The 24,957-nt window shown below is 56.2% G+C and overlaps 2 protein-coding genes and 1 long non-coding RNA gene across 3 annotated transcripts; 1 reads left to right on the top strand and 2 right to left on the bottom strand.

Annotated features, from left to right (window-relative positions):
* Positions 1-9,708: 9,708 nt before the first annotated feature.
* LOC120374341 lies at positions 9,709-10,363 on the top strand. The gene is made up of 3 exons (XR_005586018.1): positions 9,709-9,735; positions 10,086-10,228; positions 10,314-10,363. It is a non-coding gene; the product is annotated as an uncharacterized LOC120374341 (long non-coding RNA).
* Positions 10,364-14,429: 4,066 nt separating this feature from the next.
* On the bottom strand, positions 14,430-20,821 carry LOC120374484 (maestro heat-like repeat-containing protein family member 7). Its single transcript, XM_039494231.1, has 7 exons — positions 20,586-20,821; positions 20,027-20,132; positions 19,457-19,552; positions 18,622-18,726; positions 17,344-17,430; positions 15,380-15,532; positions 14,430-14,525 (listed from the first exon to the last, which is right to left on the bottom strand). The coding sequence occupies exons 1-7, from the start codon at positions 20,792-20,794 to the stop codon at positions 14,430-14,432; spliced, it is 852 nt and encodes a 283-aa protein (XP_039350165.1). The 5' UTR covers positions 20,795-20,821.
* Positions 20,822-21,073: 252 nt separating this feature from the next.
* LOC120374485 lies at positions 21,074-24,591 on the bottom strand. Its single transcript, XM_039494232.1, has 3 exons — positions 24,518-24,591; positions 22,224-22,678; positions 21,074-21,216 (listed from the first exon to the last, which is right to left on the bottom strand). The coding sequence occupies exons 1-3, from the start codon at positions 24,589-24,591 to the stop codon at positions 21,074-21,076; spliced, it is 672 nt and encodes a 223-aa protein (XP_039350166.1).
* Positions 24,592-24,957: the final 366 nt, after the last annotated feature.

Consider the following 24,957-nt stretch of genomic DNA (forward strand, 5'->3'; position numbering starts at 1 on the left):
CAGCAGTAGTTCAGGGCTCAGCTCCAAGCAGGAGCTGAGCAAACAATAGTTCAGGGCTCAGATCTTAAGCAGGAGCTGAGCAAACAATAGTTCAGGGCTCAGATCTTTAAGCAGGAGCTGAGCAAACAACAATAGTTCAGGGCTCAGATCTTAAGCAGGAGCTGAGCAGCAATAATAGTTCAGGGCTCAGGTCCTAAGCAGGAGCTGAGCAGCAATAATAGTTCAGGCTCAGGTCCAAAGCAGGAGCTGAGCAGCAACAATAGTTCAGGCTCAGGTCCTAAGCAGGAGCTGAGCAGCACACAGTTCAGGGCTCAGGTCCTAAAGCAGGAGCTGAGCAGCAACAATAGTTCAGGCTCAGGTCCCAAAGCAGGAGCTGAGCAGCAACACAATAGTTCAGGGCTCAGGTCCCAAAGCAGGAGCTGAGCAGCAACAACACAGTTCAGGCTCAGGTCCCAAAGCAGGAGCTGAGCAGCAACAACAATAGTTCAGGGCTCAGGTCCCAAAGCAGGAGCTGAGCAGCAACACAGTTCAGGCTCAGGTCCTTAAAGCAGGAGCTGAGCAGCAACAACAATTGTTCAGGCTCAGGTCCCAAAGCAGGAGCTGAGCAGCAATAATAGTTCAGGCTCAGGTCCCAAAGCAGGAGCTGAGCAGCAACAATAGGTGAGTCCAGACTTCTGGATCTGAGCTCTGATGTGAGGGGGAGACTGCCACCCGTGAGGCGGTGGAGGGGGACACAGGCCCACCCACTCCACTGTGTCCCAGCCTGGGTCCTAACAGCAGCAGTTAGTCTGCTGCTGTGTCGGTGGGGTCCTGACCGCAACACACCGACATCGGCTCGAAATCTGCAGTAGCCAGACTGGGGTCAGCTACCCCGGCTACTTCCCATCTCCTCCATGGGTACCTGCTCATCGCAGGTGTCCGCAGCGGGTCCCATACCATGGGCTCTCGCCGTGCTGAGGGCTGGCTAGGTCGGGCTGCTCCTCAGGACACGGGTCGGGGGACGCTCGGGCAGCTCCTCGGGTAACGGGCTCGGGCAGGCTCGGCCAGTTCTCCTCAGGTACCGGGCTCGGGCAGGCTCGGCCAGTCCTCCTCAGGGTACCGGCTCGGGAAGGCTCAGCCAGTCTTCTTCAGGGTACCGGGCTTGGGGCAGGCTCGTCCAGCAAGAGCTCGGTCAGGAGCGCCTGTCCTCTCCGGCCGCTGGCTGCAACTGAGCGCTCGGGCTTTTATACTTCCTGTCCTGCCCTTGACTTCCGGGCGGGGACAGGGGCAGTGGCTCCGCCCACTGTGGCAGCTGTTCTGGCTCCTCCTCTCGGGTGCGGCCGAGCCAGGCCGCCTCACTACAGGGCCGCACTGTCGCAAGAGGTGGGAGGAGAAGAACACCCCATTTTGGACCTGAGCCACAAGCTGTTCCTCAGAGAGACCCGGTATTCCACCACAGAGCCGGGAGGCCCTGGGAGTGAAATGGGCATTCGTGGCGCTGAGGTACTGTGGATAGCCTGGCCCATCGCTGTCGATGAAGACCTCAACAACTCATTCGCTTCAATGACCGGACTCTGTGAGTCCGGAGATGACTGATCAGTCCGATTTGGGCGTGGAACGCCTGCCACACGCTGGACAGACATGCGATGGCACTGTCGATGATGTGCGGCAGCTCTGACTCGCGCAGCTCACGCTTTCTTTCAGACTCAGCAGTACGCCTCGCCTCAGAGGTATTACTGCCTGTGTGAATGAGGCTGCGCCATGCTGGACGGTTCAGTGCGAGGGTTTCCCATGTGGCGGTGTTGATCTCGAGGAGTTCAGAGAGGTCTTCAGCGTGTCCTTGAACCGCTTCTTTGTCCTCCATGGGAGCGCTTTCCTGGTGAGTTCTCCGTAGAAGAGCTGTTTAGAAATGCGCCTCTGACATTCTCATGACATGTCCAGCCCATCTGGTCTGGGCTCTCATCAGCAGTGTGTGAACTGACGGCAGACTGGCTCTGGTAAGGACTTCAGTATCGGGCACTTTGTCCTGCCATCTGATTTTTAGAAGCTGCAGACAGGAAATGTGGAAGTGATTGAGCCTTCGTGCATGACTCTGATAGACAGTCCACGTCTCGCAGGCCTACAGCAGAGTTGGAAGCACCACTGCTCGGTAGACCATCAGCTTCGTTGGTAGGCTGATCCTCGACGCTCCCAGACGTTGGAGCGCAATCGCCAAATGCAGAGCTGGCTTTAGCAATTCTGCCGCTTACTTCATCATCGACTGACAGTGCTTGGGAAAGGGTACTGCCCAGGTATGTGAAGTGCTCCACTGCCTTGAGTCTCTGTCCATTTACAGTGATGGACGGTTCTGAGTACGGAGCGTGGGGAGCTGGCTGGTGCATGACCTCAGTCTTCTTGATGTTAACGGTGAGACCGGTTGTTACATGCAGATGAAAACTTGTCCATATTGCCTTTCATTTGTGGCTCTGTACTAGCATTCAGAGCACAATCATCGCAAAGACAAAGTCTCAAGTACAGTTTCTTCACCTTGGTAATGGCACGCAGTCGCCGGATTGAATAGTTTCCTGTCAGTTCTGTATTTCAGGCCTACTCCTTCAGTGCAGTGTTGAAAGGCATCAGTCAGAGTGGCAGAGAATATCATGCTGAACAAAGTGGGTGCTAAAACACACCCTTGCTTGATGCCGTTGGTGACTGGGAAGGCTCAGATGTTTCACTGTCATCCAGGACACGAGCCATCATACCGTGATGAAATTGACGCATCATTGGTATGAATCTGTCTGGACAGCTGAATTTCGACATGATCCTCCACAGGCCCTGGCGACTGACAGAGTCGAACGCTCGTGAGGTCCACAAAAGTTGTGTAGAGTTCACAATTCTGTTCTTGACATTTCTCCTGTAGCTGACATGCAGCGAAGATCATGTCAATAGTCCCACGCCCCTGCGGAAGCCGCACTGTGATTCTGGCAGTAAGCCCTGTTCCAGGTGAGTGATCAATCGGTTCAACAGAACCCGTGCAAGAATTTTCCATGCTGTAGAGAGCAGCGAGATTCCATGGTGATTGTTGCATACCTGGCGATTGCCCTTCCTCTTATAGAGGTGCACCATGGACACATCTCTAAATTCCTGTGGAATGGATCCCTGCTTCCAGAAGGACTGAAACAGCTCAGTGACTTTCCGAGCAGCACGGGTCCACTGACTTTGTACACCTCTGCTGGTATGGCATCTGACCCTGGGGCTTTGCCACTTGACAGCTGGTTGATGGCTTCCTTCACTTCATCCTCTTTTGGTGAAGCATCCATGGAGTCATGGACTGCAACCTGGGGCATCTTGTCAATGGCTTCATCATTGATGACTGAGGGGCAGTTGAGAACTGCTTCAAAATGTTCAGCCCATCTCTGGAGAATCTGTGTCTTCTCTGTAAGGAGCACAGTGCCATCAGAGCTCAGGAGGGGAAAGCTCCCAGAAGACTGTGGACCATAGACTCTCCCTCACTTTAATCCAATTCACGCGCAAGTCTCGACATCATAACATATCAAGTCCTGTGGTGATGGGCAAGCGACGAAGCAGCAAGTGTGGATACACTGGGAGCTGTTGCCGCGGACCTGCACACAGGCGCTCAGGTATAATGGTCGTTCCTCACTGACCGAAGCAGCAGTGGAGTGCGGCATCTTCTTGAGCGACTGAGCAGCCCTATTCAGGACTGCACTGCTCACTTGGCTAGAAAAGGTGCCCTAAACATTGCCTGCTTCACCTTACCCTGGCCAGCATACCGCGGCTGGTGGGGATCCCATAAAAGCGGTTGAACAAAAACAAAACTTAGAGTGACACCGATCCCCATTGGCACATGGAATGTGCGCACGCTACTGGACAACATCACGGCAGACAGACCGGAGAGAAGAACAGCACTTGTTGCCAGAGAGCTCGCACGCTACAACATTGACATTGCAGCCCTTAGCGAAACTCGCCTTGCTAATGAAGGACAGCTGTCCGAGTCAGGCGGAGGCTGTACATTCTTCTGGAGTGGCCGCAGCAGTGATGAGCGTCGCGAATCTGGAGTTGGCTTCGCCATCAAGAATCATCTTGTTCGGAAACTTGCCAGTTCCCCCAAGGCTGTGAATGACCGACTCATGACAATGCAGCTTCCGCTTCAAAAAGGAAAACAAGCTACTTTGATCAGCACATACACTCCCACAATGACCAACCCAGAGAATGTGAAGGATAAATTCTACGAAGAACTAGGTGCTCTGTTATCATCAGTGCACCGCAGAGACAAGCTGATCCTGCTTGGCGATTTTAACGCAAGAGTCGGATGCGATGCCGCAGCCTGGGAAGGAGTCATCGGGAAACATGGGTTGGAAAGTGTAACAGCAATGGCCTGTTACTGCTGAAAACTTGTGCAGCACATGACCTTCTGATCACCGATACGTCTTCCGCCTCCATACCTCAACAGGACATGGTGGATGCATCCTCGCTCCAAGCACTGGCATCTGATCGACTATGTCGCCATCAGGAGAAGGGACAGATAAGATGTCAGGGTTACAAAAGCTATGTGCGGCGGTGACTGTTGGACGGATCACAGGCTCATAGTATCCAAAATGAAGCCCGTGATCATGCCAAGAGACGACCACAAGGCTGTAAGGCTCTCAAAAGGATCAACGTGTCGGTTGAAGAATAGCCGCAAGGCTGAAAATCTAGCAGAAGACCTAGAGAATGAGCTTGCTGATCTTCGTATTGAGGATGACGCTGAGAAAGACTGGGAGCCATTCCGCAACACTGTCCATACAGCTGCATCGAAGGTATTGGGTCCTCCACACGCAGGCGGCAAGGCTGGTTTGATTTAAAATGATGCAGAAATCCAGGTCCTACTTGCAGAGAAGCATCGCCTGCATCGTGCACATCAGAACGACCCATCCTCAGCGGCAAAGAAGACAGCCTTTATCAACGCTTGCAGAACAGTACAGCACCGACTGCACAAAATGCGGACTTGTGGCTGAGCGCCAAAGCAGATGAAATACAGGCATATGCGGACAGGAATTACTATAAGCAGTTCCCATGAAGCCCACCTTCTCCTTGGTAATAGAACATGCACCCCTCAGGTGGATTAACAGCATGAAGGACTCAAACACATGGATCATGTGGTGGTACATGTCCCTCCAACCCTATTCCTTCCGAGTGTTACACCGGCCGGGAAAGGCTCATGCGGATGGGGGGGGGTCGGAGGGGTAGGGGGAAGGGGAGGAGACGACCAAGGGTCAGGCTGCCCAGGGGACTGTCTTAAGGGGGAGAGTGTGTGATGGGGCAGAGCAGCCCCGCACTGGCATAGCAGGGGTTAACCCTTCCTCCCTGGCAGAGGAAGCCCCGCCCCAGAAGTTCTGCTGGGCATGCTCCAACTGGAGCTCAGATATAAAAGCCTGCACATCAGCTCAGTCTGGGCTGACAGCCAGAGGGGAAGGATGCACGCTGTTAGCTCCTGCAGAGAGAGGGCCTGCGAGCCAGGATCCAGGCGTCAGCCCTGTCGAGGCTCCACCGGAGACCCTGACGGAGGACGACCCAGGGGCGGAACAGACCGGAGGACCCCTCGCTGCAGAAGCACTGCCATTCCCAGGGGAAAGTAGAGATAAACGGTGTTAAAGCTGTATTAGCACTCGGCGTGTTGCGGGCAGATCCCTGCCGAGCGAGCGGCAAGTAGAGCTTGCAGCTATCAGGGCCCTGGCTTGGGGCTCAGAGGAGAGGGTGGGCCCGAGTCCAACCGTGGAGGGTTATGTGGACTCTGGCCGCGCTACCCCGCCTGAAAGGGGGGATTATATCAGGCCCGCACAACTTGTAAAGCGGCGAGGGCCACATTCCTCCAAAGAAAACAGCCGAGGGCCGAAACCTCCCGGCCCCGCAGAAACACCCCGCCCCAGGGCCGCCCAGCCTCATGGAAACAAACCTCCTTCCCAGCGCCGCCCCACCAAAACAGCTGTGGGCCAAAAAGGAAGGTTGGGCGTGGAGGTGATACTTTATTTTAAATCAACCGGGGCTCCTAACTGAAGAGGTGGCTGGGAGCCCTCAGGGTCAAATTAAAGGGCCCAGGGCTCCGGTGGCTGGGGAACCCGGCAGGGTCAGCTCTAGGTGTTTTGCTGCCCCAAGCAAAAAAACTTGGCTGCCCCGTCCCAGCCCTGGGCTCCCTGTACTCTCCTGCTGCCCCAATCCTGGGCTCTCCCACTGACCCACACCCCCTGCCGCCCAGCGCTGGGCTTCCCCTTCCTCCCCACCAGTGCCCTCCTCCACCCTGCTGCTGCCCCAGCCCTGGGCTTCCCCACCAGTGCCTCCCCACACACACCTCCTGCCTCCCAGCCCTGGGTCACTAGTAACGCTCCCAGGGCAGGTCATTCAACAGGAATTTTGGATGTACACAAACACAGACAGGATTGGTTCCTATATGGTTACAGAGCTGCAGTAAAGTGGAACAATTTTCAGCTTGTGTGATTGGAGGATATCTGATGCATATTATAAGACTGTCCTCCATAAATGAGGAAAAGTTGAGGTGCCTTTATTATTCTTTGTTCCACTCTTTCTTTCTATGGGGAATTTGCCTATGCAATATCACTGTCTTCCTTAAACAAACAAAAAGGCAATGGCTGCTGAAAATAGCAATTCCAGTCCTAATAAGCATTTCTTGCTCAATTTTATCCTGCTTTTTCTACAGCAAGTGACAGTGGATCAGTATATTTGATTTGGGAGAAATGAAGTAACAGCTGCCCAAACTGAGCTTGAGCACTCCTGAATCCTGAGGTGTTCAAATCTGGAAGGCAGGTGCTGGGGAGGGGCTGGGCTCCACGGGGAGTATGGCAGCAATGTATCTGAGTTGCACGGAGCCAGACACGCTGGTCTGAGGGCACAGTAAGTGGGCTGGAGGTTGGAGAAGGGGTAGGAGTTCCAGGGGCAGTCAAGGGACAGGAGCTGTGGGGGCTGGATGGGGCAGAGGTTCAGGGGGCAGTCAGGGACAGGCAGCAGTAGGATAGGCATGGGAGTCCCAGGGTTTATCAGGGATAGGTAGGGGTGGGGTCCTGGGGAAAGTTGGGGGGGTCTCAGGAGGGGGCAGGTGGGGACAAGGAGACGGGAGGCTTAGATCGGGGCTGGGGTCCCAAGGGGCAGGTGGAGCCGGGGTCTTGGGAGGAGCAATCGGGACAAGGATCAGCGGCATTTAGATAGGGGTGGAGTCCGGGGCAGTTAGGCAGGAGTCCCAGGAGAGGGGTATCAGGGACAAGGACCAGCGGTGTTAGATAGGGGTGGGGTCTGGGGGCAGTTGGGGAGGGTGCAAACAGCGGTCGCATGCCGGGATTCAACCGCTCTGGGCTGCTGGCAGCCGCGGGAGCCCAGAGCCTTTAAATCCCAGCCGCAGCCGGGAATTCAGGCAGCCCAGAGCCCTCTGACTCCCAACTCTGGCTGAGATTTAGCGGCTCTGCGCTCCCGCTGCCGCCGGCAGCCCAGAGCCCTGGACTCCCGGCCGCGGCTGGGATTTAGCGCTCTGGCCTCCCGCTGCCGCTGGATTTAAAGGGCTCTGGCCTCCCCATGCTGTGGGCAGCCCAGAGCCCTCTGACTCCCAGCCGCGGCTGGGATTTAAAGGGCTCTGGGCTCACGACGCCGTGTGGCAGCCCAGAGCCCTCTGACTCCCGGCCGTGGCTGGGATTTAAAGGGCTCTGGCCTCCTCGCTGCCAGCAGCCCAGAGCCCTGACTCCGGCCGCGGCTGGGATTTAAAGGTCTCTGGGCTCCCGCCACTGCCAGCAGCCCAGAGTCTTTGATTCACGGCCACGGCTGGGATTTAAAGGGCTCTGGCAGCCCAGAGCCCTCTGACTCCCAGCCGCGCTGAGATTCAAAGGGCTCTCACAGCTGCCGGCAGCCCAGAGCTCTCTGCTTCCTGGCCGCAGCCGGGATTCAAAGGGCTCTGGGCTGCCCGCAGAGCTCTGCAGCGGGGATTTAGAATCTCGTGGGCTGCACAGTGAGGCCCGCGGGCCGTATGTTGTGCAGGCCTGGATTATATGAACGCTGGCCGCCAGGCTGTTCTACCCTGCTGCAAAGAGGGATTATATGGACTTTGTCCGCTAGGCTGTGCTACCCCACCCTTAAGAGGGGTTATATAGATGCCGCCACGCAGGTCGCGCTACTGCAAATACTGGGGAGGGAAGAGCGTAAGACCGAGTGACAGTAACAGACGGCCCAGAGAGGCAAACACCGAGACTAGAGAGACGCGAGGCCCCAGCACTGCTCCGGCACCTGCCACAAAGGGGCGCCATGTGCCAGGTCCACTACAGACTCCTAGACTTTAAGGTCAGAGGGGACCATTTATGATCATCTAGTCTGACCTCCTGCACAATACAGGCCACAGAAACTCACCCACCCACTCTTGTAATAAACCCTGACCTATGGCTGAACTACTCAAGTCCTCAAATAATGGTTTCAAGACTTTAAGGTGCAGAGACTCCTCCAGCAAGTGAACCAGGCCCTGTACTGCAGAGGAAGGTGAAAAGCCCAGCTATGGCGATCAGCTAAACCCTGAGCATGTGGGCAAGACTCACCTCGACCCAAGAAGAGCAGGCCTGGGCAGAGCAGGTCTGTACCAGGGAAAGGAGAGTGCTTTCTCTGGGCGGCACAGCCTGGGGCTTAGCCAAATTGATTACAGAATGAGTCCTACCTCCGAGGGACCATGTATTGGCCCCGAAAGAACCAGACTGCAGCGGCGATAAAGCCTAGCTGGGCTATGCACTGGAATGAGAACTAGGTAGGAAGTTGAAAGCAGCAAGGAAAGCCTAGAAGGGAACTTGAGAAGAGAGGTAGGATGTGCCCAGGGAAACCTGCAGCAAAGAGAAAAGAGCAGACCTAGCTGTTGAGCACAGAGCCCTGGGCTGCTACCAGGTTCAGGATGGGACCGGGTTCCTCTACTGACCCCAAAGAAGGGGGCATAAATGCACCCAGAGAGGTTACCAAGCCCAGCAAGGGGGCTGCAGGCTGAGCCAGAGCGCCAGTGAGAGGAGAAGAACTTTTTTCTCTGGGAAGACCTTTTTGGACTTTTACTGTGTGACAAACTGAGCCCCAGAAGCGATTATTGGCATCGTCAGCAGAAATGAATTCCTCCCGTCATCTGCGATGGCTCATGGAAGTCTTGGATACTGAAGGAAGGTCCGTCCCCACAAGTGGGAATCCCATTTGAGTTCCACGGACTGGTTAAGCAGGCAAAGCAGGGCCTGGTTTCTCCAGCAGCTCCTAGAAACTCCCAGAAGCAGAAGGAAGTGCAGGCAGAGCTGCAGATGCAGCTGGTAATCTTGAAGGAGCAGCAGCAAGACCTGTCAGAGATCCTGCAAAGGGAAATGAACCTGCTACGCCCATGGACAAACAGAGCAGCCTCGGATCTAGTGGCTAGTGAACTTGGTACAAAGCTGCTTCTATTAGGGAAACAGCCTGGTACTGGCGAGTGGGTGGGGAGACCAGGGAGATGGGAGGGGTTACTGAGGCTGGGGTGGGGAAGAAGCTGTGGGGCTGGGAGGGGAAGGACATGGCCCAGCTTGTGGGAACGATCCTGCTGGCTGTGTCTGGAGCACTGTGCAGCCTCTTCTGTGGGAAGTTCCCATGGGTCAGTGTGGCCTGAATCTCTCCTGCTCCTTTGTTCTCTTTGGGCTTCACAGGAGATGTCTGGTGAACGGCCTGTGGACTCTGTGCCCCGCACCATCCGAAATTATTCGCCACCTTGAAAGAAACAGGGCACAGCTCAGCCTGGTAGGTAGGCTGAGACTCACACTTCACTCACACACACAACACTGAGGGGCTTTGGGAAGCACAGTAACAAAGAAGAGATTTAAGTGATACTAAGCAAGAGAAAGAGACAAATTTCAAACAGACAAACAAAACAAAACACACTTTGTAGTGACTCAAACTGAATCATAAGAGTCACAATTGTGGCCTTAGCAGTTTCCAGACTAACATCTCCGCTTTCCTAACAGACCTTATTTGATGTCCCTGTACGGTACAAAATTCTCTGTCGAATCTGCTGATTTGATTGCTTAGCCTTTCGTTTCAGACCTCTGTTCTCTTTCTGGGGTGCCTGGACCCTACAACATCTCTTCCAGTCTCTGGCCCAGCCTCTTCCACAGACGTATGCTGCAGCCAGCCCAGCTCAGAGAGCAGTGGGGACACATGATCTCATCCTGTCAAACCAAGCAACATGGGTCCCATTGAGGCTTAGATGGAAGATCCCAGGTATCTCGTGGAGGTAAAAACCATTCACTCTTCTGGGCACTTTGGGCTTCCTGTTCCATAGCCTAGTTGTCATCATGACTTTGTTTTATTATTCTCAGAGGACGTGTCTGGGATCCTGGAGACTGTTTCCTGCTGGAGGTTTGAGCGGGAGAGATCACTCAGAAGATCACTGGTCTGCAGGGTTCATGGAGCAGCCACACTCCAGCAGGCCATCTGGAAGCCTACTAAAAACTGCTTACCTACGACTTACAAAGTCCAGACCCAGTTTGAGGCTCCATCCCTGAGGCCTATTGGCAGAGTCCCAGAGCAGCTAATCGGCCCCTTAAACCAACAGCAGGAACAAGAAGCTGTCTGCTCACCGGGGCTCCCCTGTCTTCTGGACCATGTGACTCGCTGTGGCTCATCGGATTTGAGGGTCTGAACACAATTTGGTCTTTTGCTTCTGCTCTTCCAGTATCCTGACCCAGCTGACTCTCGACTCCTGTCTTCTGAGTGTAGACTCTGCCTCTGAGCACTAGGGTCTGGCTGCTCATGACCCGCCATGACACTGACTTTTCTACAATTCATCCAATGCCCTTTCTGCTCTCCAGCTCTGCTCTCCCAGCAAGACACACCAATCTCTGGCTCCCAAAGTCCTAGTTGCTGCTATTCAAGGCTCAGGGTAGTGCTTGTATTGCCTCCCGCACCACAGCTGCTTTTCCTATGAGAATCTCCCAGCGCAGAGGAGAAATCCGCTCTTCTCTTAGAATCAGTCCTGGCAGCAATTCAGGAAGTCATAGAAGGGACGGTCTGCTAAGCTCCTCTGCAATGCCACTGTCAGAGACCATTACTGGTGGGTGCCAAGTGAGTGCAGGCAGCTCCTTGAGAGACTCCTAGGGCAGGGTAGTCGTGTTTCACGGTGACCTCTGAAAGCCATGCAAAGAGTGCAGCATTGAAGAGACTCTCTAACAAAGGGTTTCTGTTCTCCTACATAGTCAGCCAGTGAGGCCAGTTTGCAGCATGTGGAAGAGCTGTTTGGTGCCTTGTTGGAGGATTCACCATATAGCTGGCAGCAGCTTCAGATCCTGGAGTCCCTATGATATGGTTTCCATGCATCCGGATTTTCCAAGACATGTCCAGCTTTTTGGTTTTTAAATAGCCGCGGGGAGGAATTTGTAAAAATCTAAAGGTCCGTGATTTCCTCCCAATGCCCGGCCACCCAGAGGGGGAGCCAGTGGGGCACTTGCTCCCAGGCCCTGGACTGCAGGCCCTCCCTTGTTTTTGGGGCCTCTGGAGAAGGGTCTGTCACTCACGCCGGGAGCCCCAGAAAACTCGTGGGGCCCAGGCCCCGGAGCTTCTTCTGCTCTGGCTCTTCAGTGGCACCAGCGTGGGGGGTCTCCGCCTCCGGGTCCCGCCGCCAAAGACCCCGGGACCCTGAATCCTCTGGGCGGCTCCCACCCAATGCAGAGTGTGACTCAGCTGAAACGGCAGCCAGGCCCAATTGAGCCACTCACATCCGGGCCTCCAGTAGTCAGAGCCCTCCTGGTCTCCTCTCCCTGGCCTCCCTCTCCCCTGCAGCCAAAGTCCATTTAATCCTCCTTGCAGGTGGGGTAGTGCTGCCTAGCGAGCAGAGTCTATAAAATCCCCCTTGCAGGCGGGGAGCATGGCCTAGTGGCCAGAGTCCATAATCCCCTGTACACATGGGGTAGCACGCCTAACAGCCAGAGTCCATATAATCCTTCACGGTTCAGGGTGGGGGTAGGGGCACTCGGCCCACCCTCTCCACCGAGCCCCAAGCCAGGGCCCTGGTAGCAGCAAGCCTACTTGCCGCTTGCTCAGCGGGATCCGCCTGCAACACGCCGAGTGGTAATACAGCATTAACACCATTTATCGCTACTTTCCCCTGGGAATGGCAGTGCTTCTGCCACGAGGGGTCCTCCGGTCTGTTCCTCCCCTGGGTCGTCCTCCGTCAGAGTCTCTGGTGGAGCCTCGACAGGGCTGACGCCTGATCCTGGCTCACAGCCCTCTCTGCAGGAGCTAACAGCGTGTGTCCTTCCTCTGGCGGTCAGCCCAGACTGAGCTGATGTGCAGGCTTTTATATCTGAGCTCCAGTTGGAGCATGCCCAGCAGAACTTCTGGGGCGGGGCTTCCTCTGCCAGGAGGAAGGGTTAACCCCTGCTATGCCAGTGGGGCCGCCTGCCCCATCACACACTCTCCCCTTAAGACAGTCCCCTGGGCAGCCTGACCCTTGGTCGCCTCTCCCTTCCCCTACCCTCCGACCCCCATCTCGGGAAAAGAAATCTGCATCCACATGAGCCTTCCCGGCCGGTGTAACACTCGAAAGGAATAGGGTTGGAGGGACATGTACCACCACATGATCCGTGTGTGAGTCCTTCATGCTGTTAATCCACCTGAGGGGTGTGGTCTGTTACCAAGGAGAAGGGGTTCCCTATTAGATAGAACAGCTTGTGGCTCAGATACCAAAGACCGATTTTCCTCGCCCACCGTGATAGCCCGGTAGATCAGTTCTTTCTGGCCCAGGTGACATTTGGTTCGGTTTGCGGTGAGTCCTGCTCTGCCCAGCGCCCGCAGCTGAGCTGTTCCTTCCAGTTGGCACTGTAGATGATGATGTCCGCCAGTGTCTCCTGCAGCAAGCCGACCCGCGAAGATCTGCAAGAGTTCATTGGCGATAACTGGAGCCGTGGCAGACCATAGTGGTACCACCTCTGGATACCGTGGTGGCATAGTCAGCCACAACCTGATATACTTATGGCTGGAGCTACTCTTCTCCAAAGGCCCCACTAAGTCCAAGCCCATCCGCTCAAAGGGTGTCCCTCCTGCTCACTCACAAGGGGCCATGCCCTCCAGGGTCATGCCCCATCTAGCCCCCATGTTCCTTTGACGCCTTCCCCAGGACCCCTGACCCATCCACCCCTTCCCTGTCCCCTGACTGCCCCTTGCCATCCCATCCAACCCTCCTCTCATTCCTGATGGCCCCCAGGACCCCTGCCCCATCCAACCACCCATCCCATTGGCCAGGACCGACTGGTGCAGTGGGGCCCGACTCCACAGGCTGGGCCGAGCCAGGCCGGAGCTGGTCAGTCAGACCAGGACCGGCGCCGGGCCCACTCCTGGGCTGGGCCGGGCAGGAGCCGCCATCCGGGACCAGCACTGGCGCCACGGGCCGAGCCGGGCAGGAGCCACTGGGGCCAGAGCCGGGTGCTTGGCCGACTGGCTGGGCCGCCGGCCGGCGCCAGGCCAGGGCCAGGGGAAGCCGCCTGCTGAGCCAGACAGGGCCGCGCTGTGCCTCCCTGAGCTGTACTGCACCCCCAGCCCCAGCCTACCTGCCTGCTGCTTGTTTCAGGCTCCCAGCGAACATCTGATTCGTGGGAAGCAGGGGTGGGGGAGGAGAAGGAGGGCGGAGCGTTCAGGGAGGAGGGGGAGGTGAGCTGGGGCGGGGGCGGGGGGGGACGCTTGCCGGAGCTTTTGTTAAATGGAAAAGCTTTTTCAGAACCGGTTGTCCTGGAACAGCTGGTTCTAAAAGGGTTTCTAAATTTAACAACCGGTTCCTGCAAACCGGCTCCAGCTCACCACTGCCATCTGCCCAAAGCAGTCAATGGCTCTTCCCTCCACGAGGGAGCGGGGTCTCCCTCTCAGCCTCTCTGAGAACTAGCACTGCCTGGTTTCCTAGGACAAGGTGACCTGTTCCCACTGCTCCCTGAGGTGGCCCATCTGGGAGGCTGTCACACACCCCAGGGCCTAGCAGACAGGTGGGGAGGAGGCTCCTGTTCATGTCACCCTCTGAGAGCCCACAGAAGGGCCAAAGGAAGAATCAAGGCCAAGAGGTGAAGCCGGCCCTGAGCCTCTGGCCCATCCTCCCCTCCTCAAATGTGGAGCTTCCTGAGCTGCAGTTGGGCAGACAGGAAATGTAGCTCTGGCACAAAGGTGCTTCTGCGCCATCTGGGGCAGGGAGAGCTCTGCCTGGGAGCCCGGGGAATGGGAGGGGGTGAGAGCAAGGAAAGAGGGGAGGGGTAGGGAGTGCGGGGAAGAGCTCATGCCCCAGATGAAGGACGTTTGGGGTCAGAGGGAAGGACCCTGCTCCACAGAGAGGGGAGAGAGTTTCTGTCAGTGACAGGGGCCTCCATTTCCCCTTCCACTAGCCCCCCATTTCCAGGGAGACAGAGCAGTACCTGCAGCAGGGAGCAGGAGTTGCTGAGGGGGGACCTTTAAGGGCATCAGGTGAGGCTCAGCCCTTGCAGCACCTCAGGCACCTGGTGCAGCTGCCGGATGCTGTGGAGCTGACCCATCACCATGGCGGTGGTGTCCTCCAGCTGCAGGGGAAGGAGAACATGTCAGAGACTGAGACACTGCCCAGGAATCAGGGAGGATTAAGGGCACCTGGAACCAGCACCATTTCCACCCAGCAGCTGCTCATGTCTGAGTGGTGGATTCACCCTCCTGATCCTCAGGATGGAGGCTTCTTGTCCTCTCTAGTGACCTCCAGTGCCAGCCCTCCTTTAGGGTTAGCTCCTGCCGCCTCCCTCAGTGCCCCTGAGAGCTGTTCCACCTCCAACCCACCTGGGGACACCGCTGTTGGTAGAACCTCTCTCCACCCCTGCCTCCATCCCCACCCAGGTAGGGCAGGAGGGATTCTGACAGCAGTGAAGTGGCCTGCGGGGAGGTTGAGACCTTTCCCCAAGTCACCCCAGTGACAAATGCTGAAGCCAGAGGATGGCAGCCCTGGTGAACGGGGCAGGTCAGCAGCCCCTGCTGACTGAATCCTCCCATTCTCTCGAGAGTGGGTCCAGCCCTGCCAGCAGCAGGACAAGCTTCCAACACCCATGTGCCTCAGAACTGCCTGGCCGGTCGCCATCACCCATCAGTCCTTGGCCTCCCAGGCTGCCAGTGATGGGAGCAACTCTGGGTGGTGGCTGGGGTGACATGGACACTAGGCCATGGGGAAATGGGTGCAGCTCTGTGGGGCAGGAAAGGTTCACACAGGGCACTTAGGGGACTCTCCTGCCCTTCCCAGGAGTGAGAGCAGAGCATCACATCCTAAGAACACAAGTCCATGAAGTCCACAAGTCCCCACTAGGCTCCTTGCTCCCAGGCCAGCAAATGGTGATAGGATGGGAATGAGGCCTGGGCCCCGCTCCAATCTCCTGAGTCGAATGCAGCTGCTTACCGTGTACCCCAGCAGTTGCTCGGCTTCCCCCAGGATGGCGTACGTGAGGAGAAGCCCAGCCTGGCTAATGCACAGCAGGGGGTTGTAGATCGCTGGCACGGCTGTCTTGAGGAAGCATTTCCTCTGCCCCGCAGAGAAGAATTTTCCAAAGACCTAAAACCAACAGGACAGGAGGCTGTAGCAGATTGCCCAGAGCCAGCCTCCAAGCCCTGGAGATAGAATGGCCTCAGGGTCCGGTGCCCCAAAGGAAGGGTAAGAGAGCTGCTGTAGCTAAGGCCGCTCATTCCCAGGAGGCTTTCAGGGTCCCATGGCTCAGGAAGCCCCTTTATGAAAAGGTGGCAGATGCTTAGGGACCAAAGCCTCCAGTGGCTCTTTCTGGAGGGCAATTGATCGCAGGGGCCATGATGGGCTGGAAATAGATCTCTAATGTGGTGAGCAGGGCCCACTTGCTGTGCAGCGCACCGAGATGATAGGGGACCCTGTATTGCTTCCAGCCGAGAGATCTCCTGCACCTCAGTGGCGCGAGGAGTGTGCGGGGGGGGGGGGGCAGGGGTTGGAGCTGACAGTCAAAAGGGCTAGTGCCCCCCAAGTAGGGATTTCTAGTAGCTGGCTATGGCCTCGGCAGCTCCTTGGTTTCTGCCAAAGGGAATCCCATCTGCAACCTGACCAGGATAAGGAGATTCACGTCCCAGTCCCCATCACAGATACTCCTAGGAAACTTTTCTTCTGCTGCAGCAATTCAGCTTGTGGGAGGCAGGACAAGCTCACAGAGTCTCTCTCACGTGGCGTCTATAGGGCAGCATTCTGTAGATGCACTTGGAGATCCAGGAGCCATTCCAAGGCCTCCTCTGTGATGTTGTGGAAATCACCCATTTCACCTTTGACTCCAATCTGGGGGCACTGGGTTATGGTGTGTTCCAAGGTTGGGATGTTCTCAGCACAGGTGTGAGACAGGGGGCCGGGAGGTCTTTGATTTTCTACTTGTGCAGCAAGTAGTCACAACTTGGGTCAGTGACAATGTGCTTCTTTGGCACAGTGGCTGAGGGCCAGATACTCTGCCATTCCCTGGCCGGGACTGGAGACATGAGGAGGCGCATGTGGTGCCTATTGGCTCTGGAGCTCACTGTGTCCCCTCCCCAGTTCTCGGCTTGGGACATTCTGCTTCCTGACTGGCAATGGACTTGGGCAAACCCCACCTCCTTTCTCTGCTTCTACAGGGTGCAGGGAAGTAAACAAGGGTCTGCTCAAGCACTAGTGACTGACGGACCCAGTGCTCTTCTCTCAGACACTTGGGGATCAGCCAAGGGGACAAGGAGCAGAGAGACACCCAGAGCCATAATCCTCTATTAACTCACCCACCCGGGATTCGCTTTATGCCACGAGCAACGGCTCCATGGAAGACACTCAAATCACAGCAACTAGCGAGGTTCCAATGTGGGACCTTTAGCACCAGCCTGTCCCACTGGGTGCTGGGTGAGGAACTCTGAGCTGGAAATAAGGAGTGGGCTCTTGTCCTGTCTCCAGGAGGCATCCACTGCAGGGACCCCAGCCAGCCCCACTCCCTGAGCTGTGTCCGACCCTGCCACAGTGTCCTTACCTCCCCCACCCTGGCTGTGTTTTTATAGCCCAGGAGCCTGCTGTCCTGGTACCAGTTGTGGCACCACAGATCCTCCACCTCGTGTATGCTCAGCCCTGGAAGAGAGAGAGAGAGAGAGAGACACTTTGATCATTCTGGTTGCAGTTTCTGTGTCCTTCCAATCCCATTGGTGGCTGCCCAGTGGAGTGGAGAAGAACAGAGGTGGAGAGAGACTTGTTCTCCAGCTGGGGTCAGGCTGAGGGAAATTGTCTGGGGTCCCATTATCCACCTGTGGTCCCTTTCAGTCCCCTGATGGGTTCTGTGTCCCAGTGGGTTCCTTACCCCTCTGTTCGAGCAGCAGCTGGTACAGCCGGTAAGTCCTCCTGGCCTGCCGGCTGATGTCCTGGTCTGGGTAACTCACAAAGAGAGCCAGCTGGGCCACGTGCTGACCCAGCCTAGGGAACTCTGCTGAGATCTAATGGAAGGGAGAGGAGAGGAGACTCCATCAGCATTTTCCTGTCAGCTCCCTGTCCCCTGGGCCAGAAGGCTCCTTCTGCAGGAGATGCTGGGGAGAGGAGCCTGAGACAGACCCTTCATTTGCTCTGCTGCCAAGGGAGCCAGGAGCTGCTTTGGGATGCCAAGCAGGGGCTGGAACATGGTCCCTGTCAAGGTTCCTTCCCACTCCGAACTCTAGGGTACAGATGTGGGGACCTGCATGAGAACCTCTAAGCTTAATTACCAGCTTAGATCTGGTTTTTCTGCCACCACCCAAAGCATTTAAGAGTTATTTGGGAAACTCTGTCGACCTCCCCCCTAGAATATCTCCCTCCCAAATACTAGAACCCTTCCCTGGGTAGCCTTGAGAGACTCCTCCACCAATTTCCTGGTGAACACTGATCCAAACCCTTGGATCTTAAAACAAGGAAAAATCAATCAGGTTCTTAAAAAGAAGGCTTTTCCTTAAAGAAAGAAAGGTAAAAATCATCTCTGTAAAATCAGGATGGAAAATAACTTTACAGGGTCATCAGATTCAAGGAGCCCAGAGGAACCCCCTCTAGCCTTAGGTTCAAAGTTGCAGCAAACAGAGGTAAATCCTCTTAGCAAAAAGGAACATTTACAAGTTGAGAAAACAAAGAGAAACCTAACACGCCTTGCCTGGCTGGTACTTACAAGTTTGAAATATGAGAGACTGGTTCAGAAAGATTTGGAGAGCCTGGATTGATGGCTGGTCCTCTTAGTCCCAAGAGCTAACAACCCCAACACAAAGAGTGCACAAACAAAAGCCTCCCCCTCCCACCAAGATTTGAAAGTATCCTGTCCCCTTATTGGTCCTTTGGGTCAGGTGTCAGCCAGGTTACCTGAGCTTCTTCACCCTTTACAGGGAAAAGGATTTTGGTGTCTCTGGCCAGGAGGGATTGGATAGTATTGTACACAGGAGGGCTGTGACGTTCCCTTTATAGTTATGACAATCCCCTTCAAGGCCCAGGGACGACACTTGACCAGGACAAGAAGAACTTGATTCAAGCCTATCTCCTTCCCTGCTCTGACTCTGCCTCCCAAGAGGAACACTGCGAACCCACAGCCCCTGCAGCAGCAGATCCTACAGCCCGGTGGAGCCAGCCCGCCTGCGCCTGGAGTCAGGAAGCTGGGGTCAGAGGTCACTGACGTCAAACTCGGGGAGGGTGACTGCAAATCTCAGCAGGGCTGTGCTGCTCTTAATGGCCCTGGCTCTCTCCTGGGGCACCCTGGACACGATCCAGCGGTTGACATGCTGTGGGGAAAGGAGGCAGGTCAGGATGAATGGGCAGGTGGTGCTTGCAAATGAGCCCCACCCCGCCCCAGCCCCAGGGGCCTGAGACATTATGCACAGAGAGAATAGCTGAGTCATTGATCACAGAGCTTTAGAAGGATTCTTTCCCAGGACGCAGCTTGTATCCTGCAGGTCACAACTTGTCAGGGTCTCTAGATTGGTCCCATCCTCCCAGAGCTCCTGATTCCTGAAGAGTTCACCAGAAAGGAGACTGAATCTCGCCCTTCCCTGCCACTAAAATCATTGGTGGGATGTAAGGAGTCACTGAGAGCACAATACCACCAGGAATTACAGAGCATATCAGAGAGAAGGGATGATTCCCTGGGGTCCTCCTGTTTCTCTAGGACGGAGCGTGTGCCTCTTCTCTGAGAACCATCTCTGGAAACTCGTGGGGTGTGTGTTGGGGGCGGGGGAAGGGGGTTTCAGACTCTCACTCCCCAAGACAACCAGGGGCCCTGTGATTAGTGTTCAACAGAAGCAGGCAGAGCTCTGGCTTGACGTCCCAGCTCCTTCCTCTGTCCCTCAAGAAAGCAGGACCTGACACTGCATTGCACTGACCTCCCCAGCCAAGGACGCCCCAATGGGGACCCAGCTAGGAGGACAGAATAGAAACTGGATCTGCCAGTCTCTCCTTACCAGCCCCCAAAGAGTTAAGGTAAAATTGGTTCCCACCCCTCCTTATGGGACTCACCTCCAAGATGACGTGGAGCCTGCCTGCGTCTGGGGACTCTGCCAGCAGGTTCCCCAGCACAGCATCCAGGAGCTCTGGCATGACTTTGTGTAGCGCCTGCAAAGCATGGGTCAGAGTTAGGGAAACTGGGCCGACCCCTGCCACAGGATGGGAAGAGGGGTCTCTGGGAAGCACTGGTGAGACTCCCAAACACATCTCCTGGCCTCGCTCATTCATGTCCCACTGCAGGCAATTAGCAAGGATTGATGACACCTGGATCTTTGATCCATGAGCTTAGCAGGTCTCTGCAGACGGCCTTGTAGGCAGAAGACTAGGATACAGCCAAGTTGCTATGGATGGAAGCTGGGCTGCTGGGCAAAACACGGCATATGGAAGAGAGAGAAAGAAAGAAAGAAAGAAAGAAAGAAAGAAAGAAAGAAAGAAAGAAAGAAAGAAGGGGGTAATCCTCTGGAGGGAAGGATCCAACCCTACAGCTTGTTCCATCTCTGCCTACCCCGCCCCTAAATCTGGAGCTCCAGCGAATCAAGGGAGCCCGGACAAGGACCACTCTGGAAGAGGCGGAGGATGTACCTGGATGTCGGTGGCGCCCGTCTCCGTGCCCAGGGTGAAGACCGAGCCAAGGGCAGCTCGCAAGAGGCGGGACTCTAGCTCAGGCTCAAGGGCTGGTTTCATGGTGCTGGCAAGAGAGAGGAGCTGGTATTAGACTGCGCAGTGCGGGGGTGGGACTGTCGCCAACACGGACACGAAACCACAGGGCTACAGGCACAGGCTGGCGAGAATGGAAACTGAGGCACTGAGCTAGGGAATGACGAGGCCGAGGCGTCACAGACAGACAGTGGCAGGGCAGGAATAGCGCCTGGTCCCTGGAGCCTGCTGCCCCTCCTGTATCTGAGCCCGGGAGTGAGCCCCTCCCCAAGGCCCCTGCAATGTTAGTGGGGTGAAAAGAAGAGCCCAGCCAGGAGAGAGTGACCCTTCCCGCCCCACCAGCTCTGCCAGAGGAGCCACTCCTGGGAGGTGAGCGACCTGGGAGTGGGAGGGACAGTCTCCCAGCCTTGGGCCTGAGCAGCACTGGGGTTAGGGGAGCCAGCGGAGGGCAGGTGGGGTGGAGAGGAGGGGGCTGTCTCGGTACCTGAGGTTGCCCACAGCAGCCAGGCAGCTGGCGAGGATCTCGCTGGGTGGAGAGTCTTTAGGAAGCTCCTCAATGAGCTCCTGTGAGACGCGAAGGAGACAAAGGAGCATGAGGGATTCGGGCCCTGCTGACACCTCCCAGTGAGGAGATGACACAGCCAGTGCCCCACATGGCCAGCAGGATCCCCCACTACCTCCCGCTCCTCCCATTTCTTCCTGCCCAGCAAACTGGGCCCCTTCCAGGATTCCTGCCCAGCTCAGTCCCAATCCCCTTCTTCCCTCCTCCCTGTCAAACCTGCCCCCATTCAGCACCATCCCCACGACCGAGCTGGGACCATGTGATTCCTTGTCCCCCAGTCACAGCTGCCCTCCAGCCCCACAATTCCCCCACTGCCCAATCTCACAATTCTCCCTTCTCTTCTCCCCGCCTTCAGCCCCAGCAATCCCTGCCCTCTGCTGCCCCCGCCCACACCCCCCAGCCCCCACCCATTAGCCCGGCCATACCCCGGCCAATCCCACGTCTCTGTCTCTCTCCCCCCTCCAGCTGCCGGATGACGGATTCTCACTCACCACAATCCTCTCCACCACAGCCGCCTTGCAGCAGCGCGGCTCCAGCGTGTCCTGCCTCTGTCCTGTGCAGCAAGACACGCGGCAGATGGCCCGCAGGAACCTGAGCTGCTGCCCCTCATCCTGTACCCACCGGGAGTGGGGGATAGCGAGAGAGAACCTGTTAGCTAGGGACCTTCCTCCCCACCCACACCAGCTCCAGGGCTCAGGCCTCAGTGGGGGATTGTGGGGAGCCGCCTAGTGTCCAAATCCCCCACGACTCCTACACAAGCAGGACTGGGAACTGGGACAGTGCCTGTGGGGAGGAGACCTCGGCTGTTAGGGACAAACACCCCATCTTGGGGTCCCACATCAGGATGTACAAGGGCCCCATTAGGGGTGGTGGATCATCAGGACAAGACCTCGGCAGGGGTGGGGATGCTGGGAAGGGACAGGACAATCTTGGTTCCAGCCCAGGTGGGGAACATTTGTACCTTGTCTCTGCCCTGAGCTGCTCTCCGATGACCTTGAGAGCAGCTTCCTCTGTGGTCATCTCCAGCCATTCCTCCGCCGCTGACTCGTGGGGGTCCCTGCACCCGGGAGAGAAGGGAACAGGGGATGTCTGCTGCCCCTTGGGAAGGACAGGTGTGGTGGGGAGCGAGGATTAAGGACCCCTTCCCACCTCAGGCACCCAGGGCAGATCGGGCCCCACACCTCCTCTCAGGGCTGCCTTCAGCCCCAACAGCTTCAGAAGCCCATAGCAGAGCCCCCTCCACTGTCCAGGACTCCACGGAGGTGCCGACTCCCAGCCCCGGAGCATCAAGGGACAAAGTGGCAGCAGCTCTGATGCCCCCACCCCAGCTCCCCTTGCTGCAGGAGCAGCTGTGTGACTGCTGCTGGTGTCAGTGGGGTTCACGTGGCTCAGGCCAGACACCTGGGCTGGGGACACCCCCCCCGCCATATCCCTGGGAGAGTGTCTGGGCCCAGGGTGTTCACATCCCCGTCCTCACCCCTCCCTCAGCCCAGCCTGGCTCCTCACCTGGAACAAAGCAGCAGCGTCCAGAGGCCTCGCTGCTGCTGGAGCCCCAGGCACTGCTGCTGTCCCATGCTGATCTGATGGTGCTGGTGCTGGGATCTTCCACCTCCTGGTCTGAGGGGGCTGAAATTTCCTCAGAGCCCGGGCAGGGCGATGCCCCCTGCTGGGAATGAGGGCTGGGCTCCTGCGTCCGCTGCTGCCCACATAACAGGCCCCAGAGCCTCCCTGCCCGGCGCCCCTCCTGGGCTGGGTCCTGTCCACAAATCCTCATCCTGAACCAGCTCCACCTGGGCTTGGTCGGGGCCTCTCCCAGGTCGGCGCCTGCGCCGGGAGCTGGCTTTGTTCTCCAGAAGGCTGGGAACTTCCGCCTTCTGGCCTGGATGGGAGCTGCTTCCCCGCCAGCGGGGATGGAAAGGTGGCTCTGCCCCTTGGGAAGATGGCCGCTCCTTCCCGAAGGCTCTGGGGGCACCTGCAGAGCTTTCCTCCTGAACCTCCGCAGGAGCCTGGCCATCCTGGAATCGAGCGGGGAGCAGGTGTGAGTCTGGGGTCACTCCTGGGCCTTTTCGGTCCCTCCTCAGCCCTGCTCCAACCACAGCAGCCCCTTCTCCCCCCATAGGAGTGCAGGGAGTGCAAGCTACACACACTGGCAGGAGTTCATTGCATAATCTGCTCCCCCTCAACGTTACCCCTCGTCATCCCTGCTGCTGCTGCCAGATCCAGGAAGTCTCATCCTTTTAGAGCAATGGGGTCAGTCCCAAAGACCATCGGTTACTCTGGACAAGCAGCTCCCTCCAGGATCCTGACATGCCAGCACTTTACACACCTTCCTGCAGCCTCCCAACCCCATGGCCTGTAGCCATGGGACCCCGACCCTACTGATGGCAACAGGCCTCAGCTACTGGCTCAGGGTCACACCGAGTGTCAGAGCCATGGATGGACCCCTTCCTAACCACTGCTGCACACTCTCCCACAGCTGGCAATCGCAACCAGGCCCCAGTGTCCGCTCCCCTGCCTTTGAGAGGAGTGTCACCCTGGCTCCATTGCTGCCTATTGATCTGTGGGACTGGGCTCTCTGGGCCTCACATCCCGAATGGGCTTTAAAGAAGACAATGGTTAAAGTTTGGCCCCAACTCTTTCTTGTTTCTCTACACTTGCCATTTTAGCAAAGTTTAGAATTCTTGACGCTCAACACCTGAAACATCCCTTTCTCCTTCGCAGACAGCTTGAGCATCCCTCCTCACCCAGGCTCACTGCTGCCAGGAGTTAGAGAATCCACCCTATTCCCTTGGACCTACCCAAGGAGTCCCACAGCAAAGCGGGACAGAGCCAGAAAGAGAAGCCAACAGTCCTGACTCCTGTTCTAACTAACAGACAACAACCCCACACAGGCAGGGAGAGAGCCCAGGAAATAATCACCAATTAGGAATCTTTTCTGCACCCTCTCTAATTTTTTTAACATAATATTCAAAATGTGGACACAAGAACTGGATTCAACATTCCAGTTTCAGGCTCACCAATGCTGGATCACTTCCCTTTCCATACTCACTACTCTATCCAGCCAAGAATGGCTTTAACCTTTTTTACCACAGTTTCACATTGACAGATTATGGTGAGCAGCTCATCCACTATGGCCCCCAAATCCTTTTCAGAGTCACAGCTTTCCAGCGACTGTCCCCCATTCTGTAGGGTGCTGCCTGACTCCTCTGTTACTGGCAGGCTGGGTTTGCATGTGGCTTTATTAAAAGCTAATGATTCAGTAAGTAGTTTAGAAGAACTAGCCCATTAGAGAGAGAATCATGAATTGCTCAAAGACAACGAATGGAGAAAAGCAGCAAGAGCAAACAAACACGTTTGGTTCTGGCTTATTTCCTTGGTCTTAAAAGAGAGTAACAAGGACCTGAGTCTCCTCCCTCACAATAGCCCCATGCTCGGCCCAATCAGCATTGAGACTCTGAGACTCAGAAAGCGGAGAGGTCTCACCAGCTGTCGCAGGTCACCACCGAGGGAGTCACGCTAGAGCACTATTCCAGCCACATCTTTGGGAGGGCCTCCCAAGGATAGTTTGAGCGCAACCCCCCACCCGTGCCCGACACTCCACATGGGCACACAGGTCCTGGTGGTGAATGGATAGCTGGGGGATATGACAAAGTTGCAAGAGAAGAAGAGAAAGGAGGAGAGACAGGAAAAGGGAAAACAAAAGGAGAAACCCCAATGTCCCCAGTGATTCTAAGGGACAAAGTCCTAGGTCAGAAATAAAATGCTGCCCCACAATCTAGTGTTTTCCTTTCCTAAAATCAGCCGCACCTGATGGATCAGACTGAACAGGTTCCAAATCTTTCAGAGGCTCTTACCTTCTATATAGGGACATCTGTTTTCTGGCAAAATCAATAATTGAAGAAGAGAAAACTCTGAAGAGGGTCCTCATGCTCACGAGGTAAAGTGAATTATCTCGGTACTCAAGGAGAGACCTCGAGATGGAGACGCGCTGAAGCAAAGCCACAGGGATCTCCAAGGTTGCTCCTGTCGTGCACCCCTGTCCTGCCTGGATGATGTCAAGATCTCTCTGTGAGATCATCGCCTCCCACCACCTTTGTCCAATAGGCTGAGGTCCTGCCAAAGGCCCTTGTGATGTCACTGCCACACCCACCGCCTCCCTGCAGTGCTGATGTCCTGCCCTGTCCAGCCACATTGGATGTTTGTGTTGCTTCTCTGGATCACCCCACTCAATGACTCTTCATTGTGGGGATGACACCGACTATACAGTAGAACACAAGACGCTCTTCCCCATGCT

The sequence above is a fragment of the Mauremys reevesii genome, linkage group 11 (genome assembly GCF_016161935.1).
Source record: "Mauremys reevesii isolate NIE-2019 linkage group 11, ASM1616193v1, whole genome shotgun sequence".
Taxonomy (NCBI): Eukaryota; Metazoa; Chordata; order Testudines; family Geoemydidae; genus Mauremys; species Mauremys reevesii.

Bases quoted from the DNA above. Each gene is read 5' to 3' on its own strand.
- LOC120374484 (XM_039494231.1), bottom strand. From the start codon at position 20,794: ATGGGAGGAGCGGGAGGTAGTGGGGGATCCTGCTGGCCATGTGGGGCA. The intron at 18,727-19,456 runs GTGAGTCCCATA...CTTTCCCCACAG, and splicing joins GGCTCCACGTCATCTTGGAG to CATGTCAACCGCTGGATCGT. The intron at 15,533-17,343 runs GCCAGGAGGACT...TGTTGGTTTTAG, and splicing joins ACCAGGACATCAGCCGGCAG to GTCTTTGGAAAATTCTTCTC.
- LOC120374485 (XM_039494232.1), bottom strand. From the start codon at position 24,591: ATGAGGACCCTCTTCAGAGTTTTCTCTTCTTCAATTATTGATTTTGCC. The intron at 22,679-24,517 runs GTAAGAGCCTCT...GCTCGATTCCAG, and splicing joins CAGATGTCCCTATATAGAAG to GATGGCCAGGCTCCTGCGGA. The intron at 21,217-22,223 runs GTGCCTGGGGCT...CTTGCTGCACAG, and splicing joins ATCAGCATGGGACAGCAGCA to GACAGAGGCAGGACACGCTG.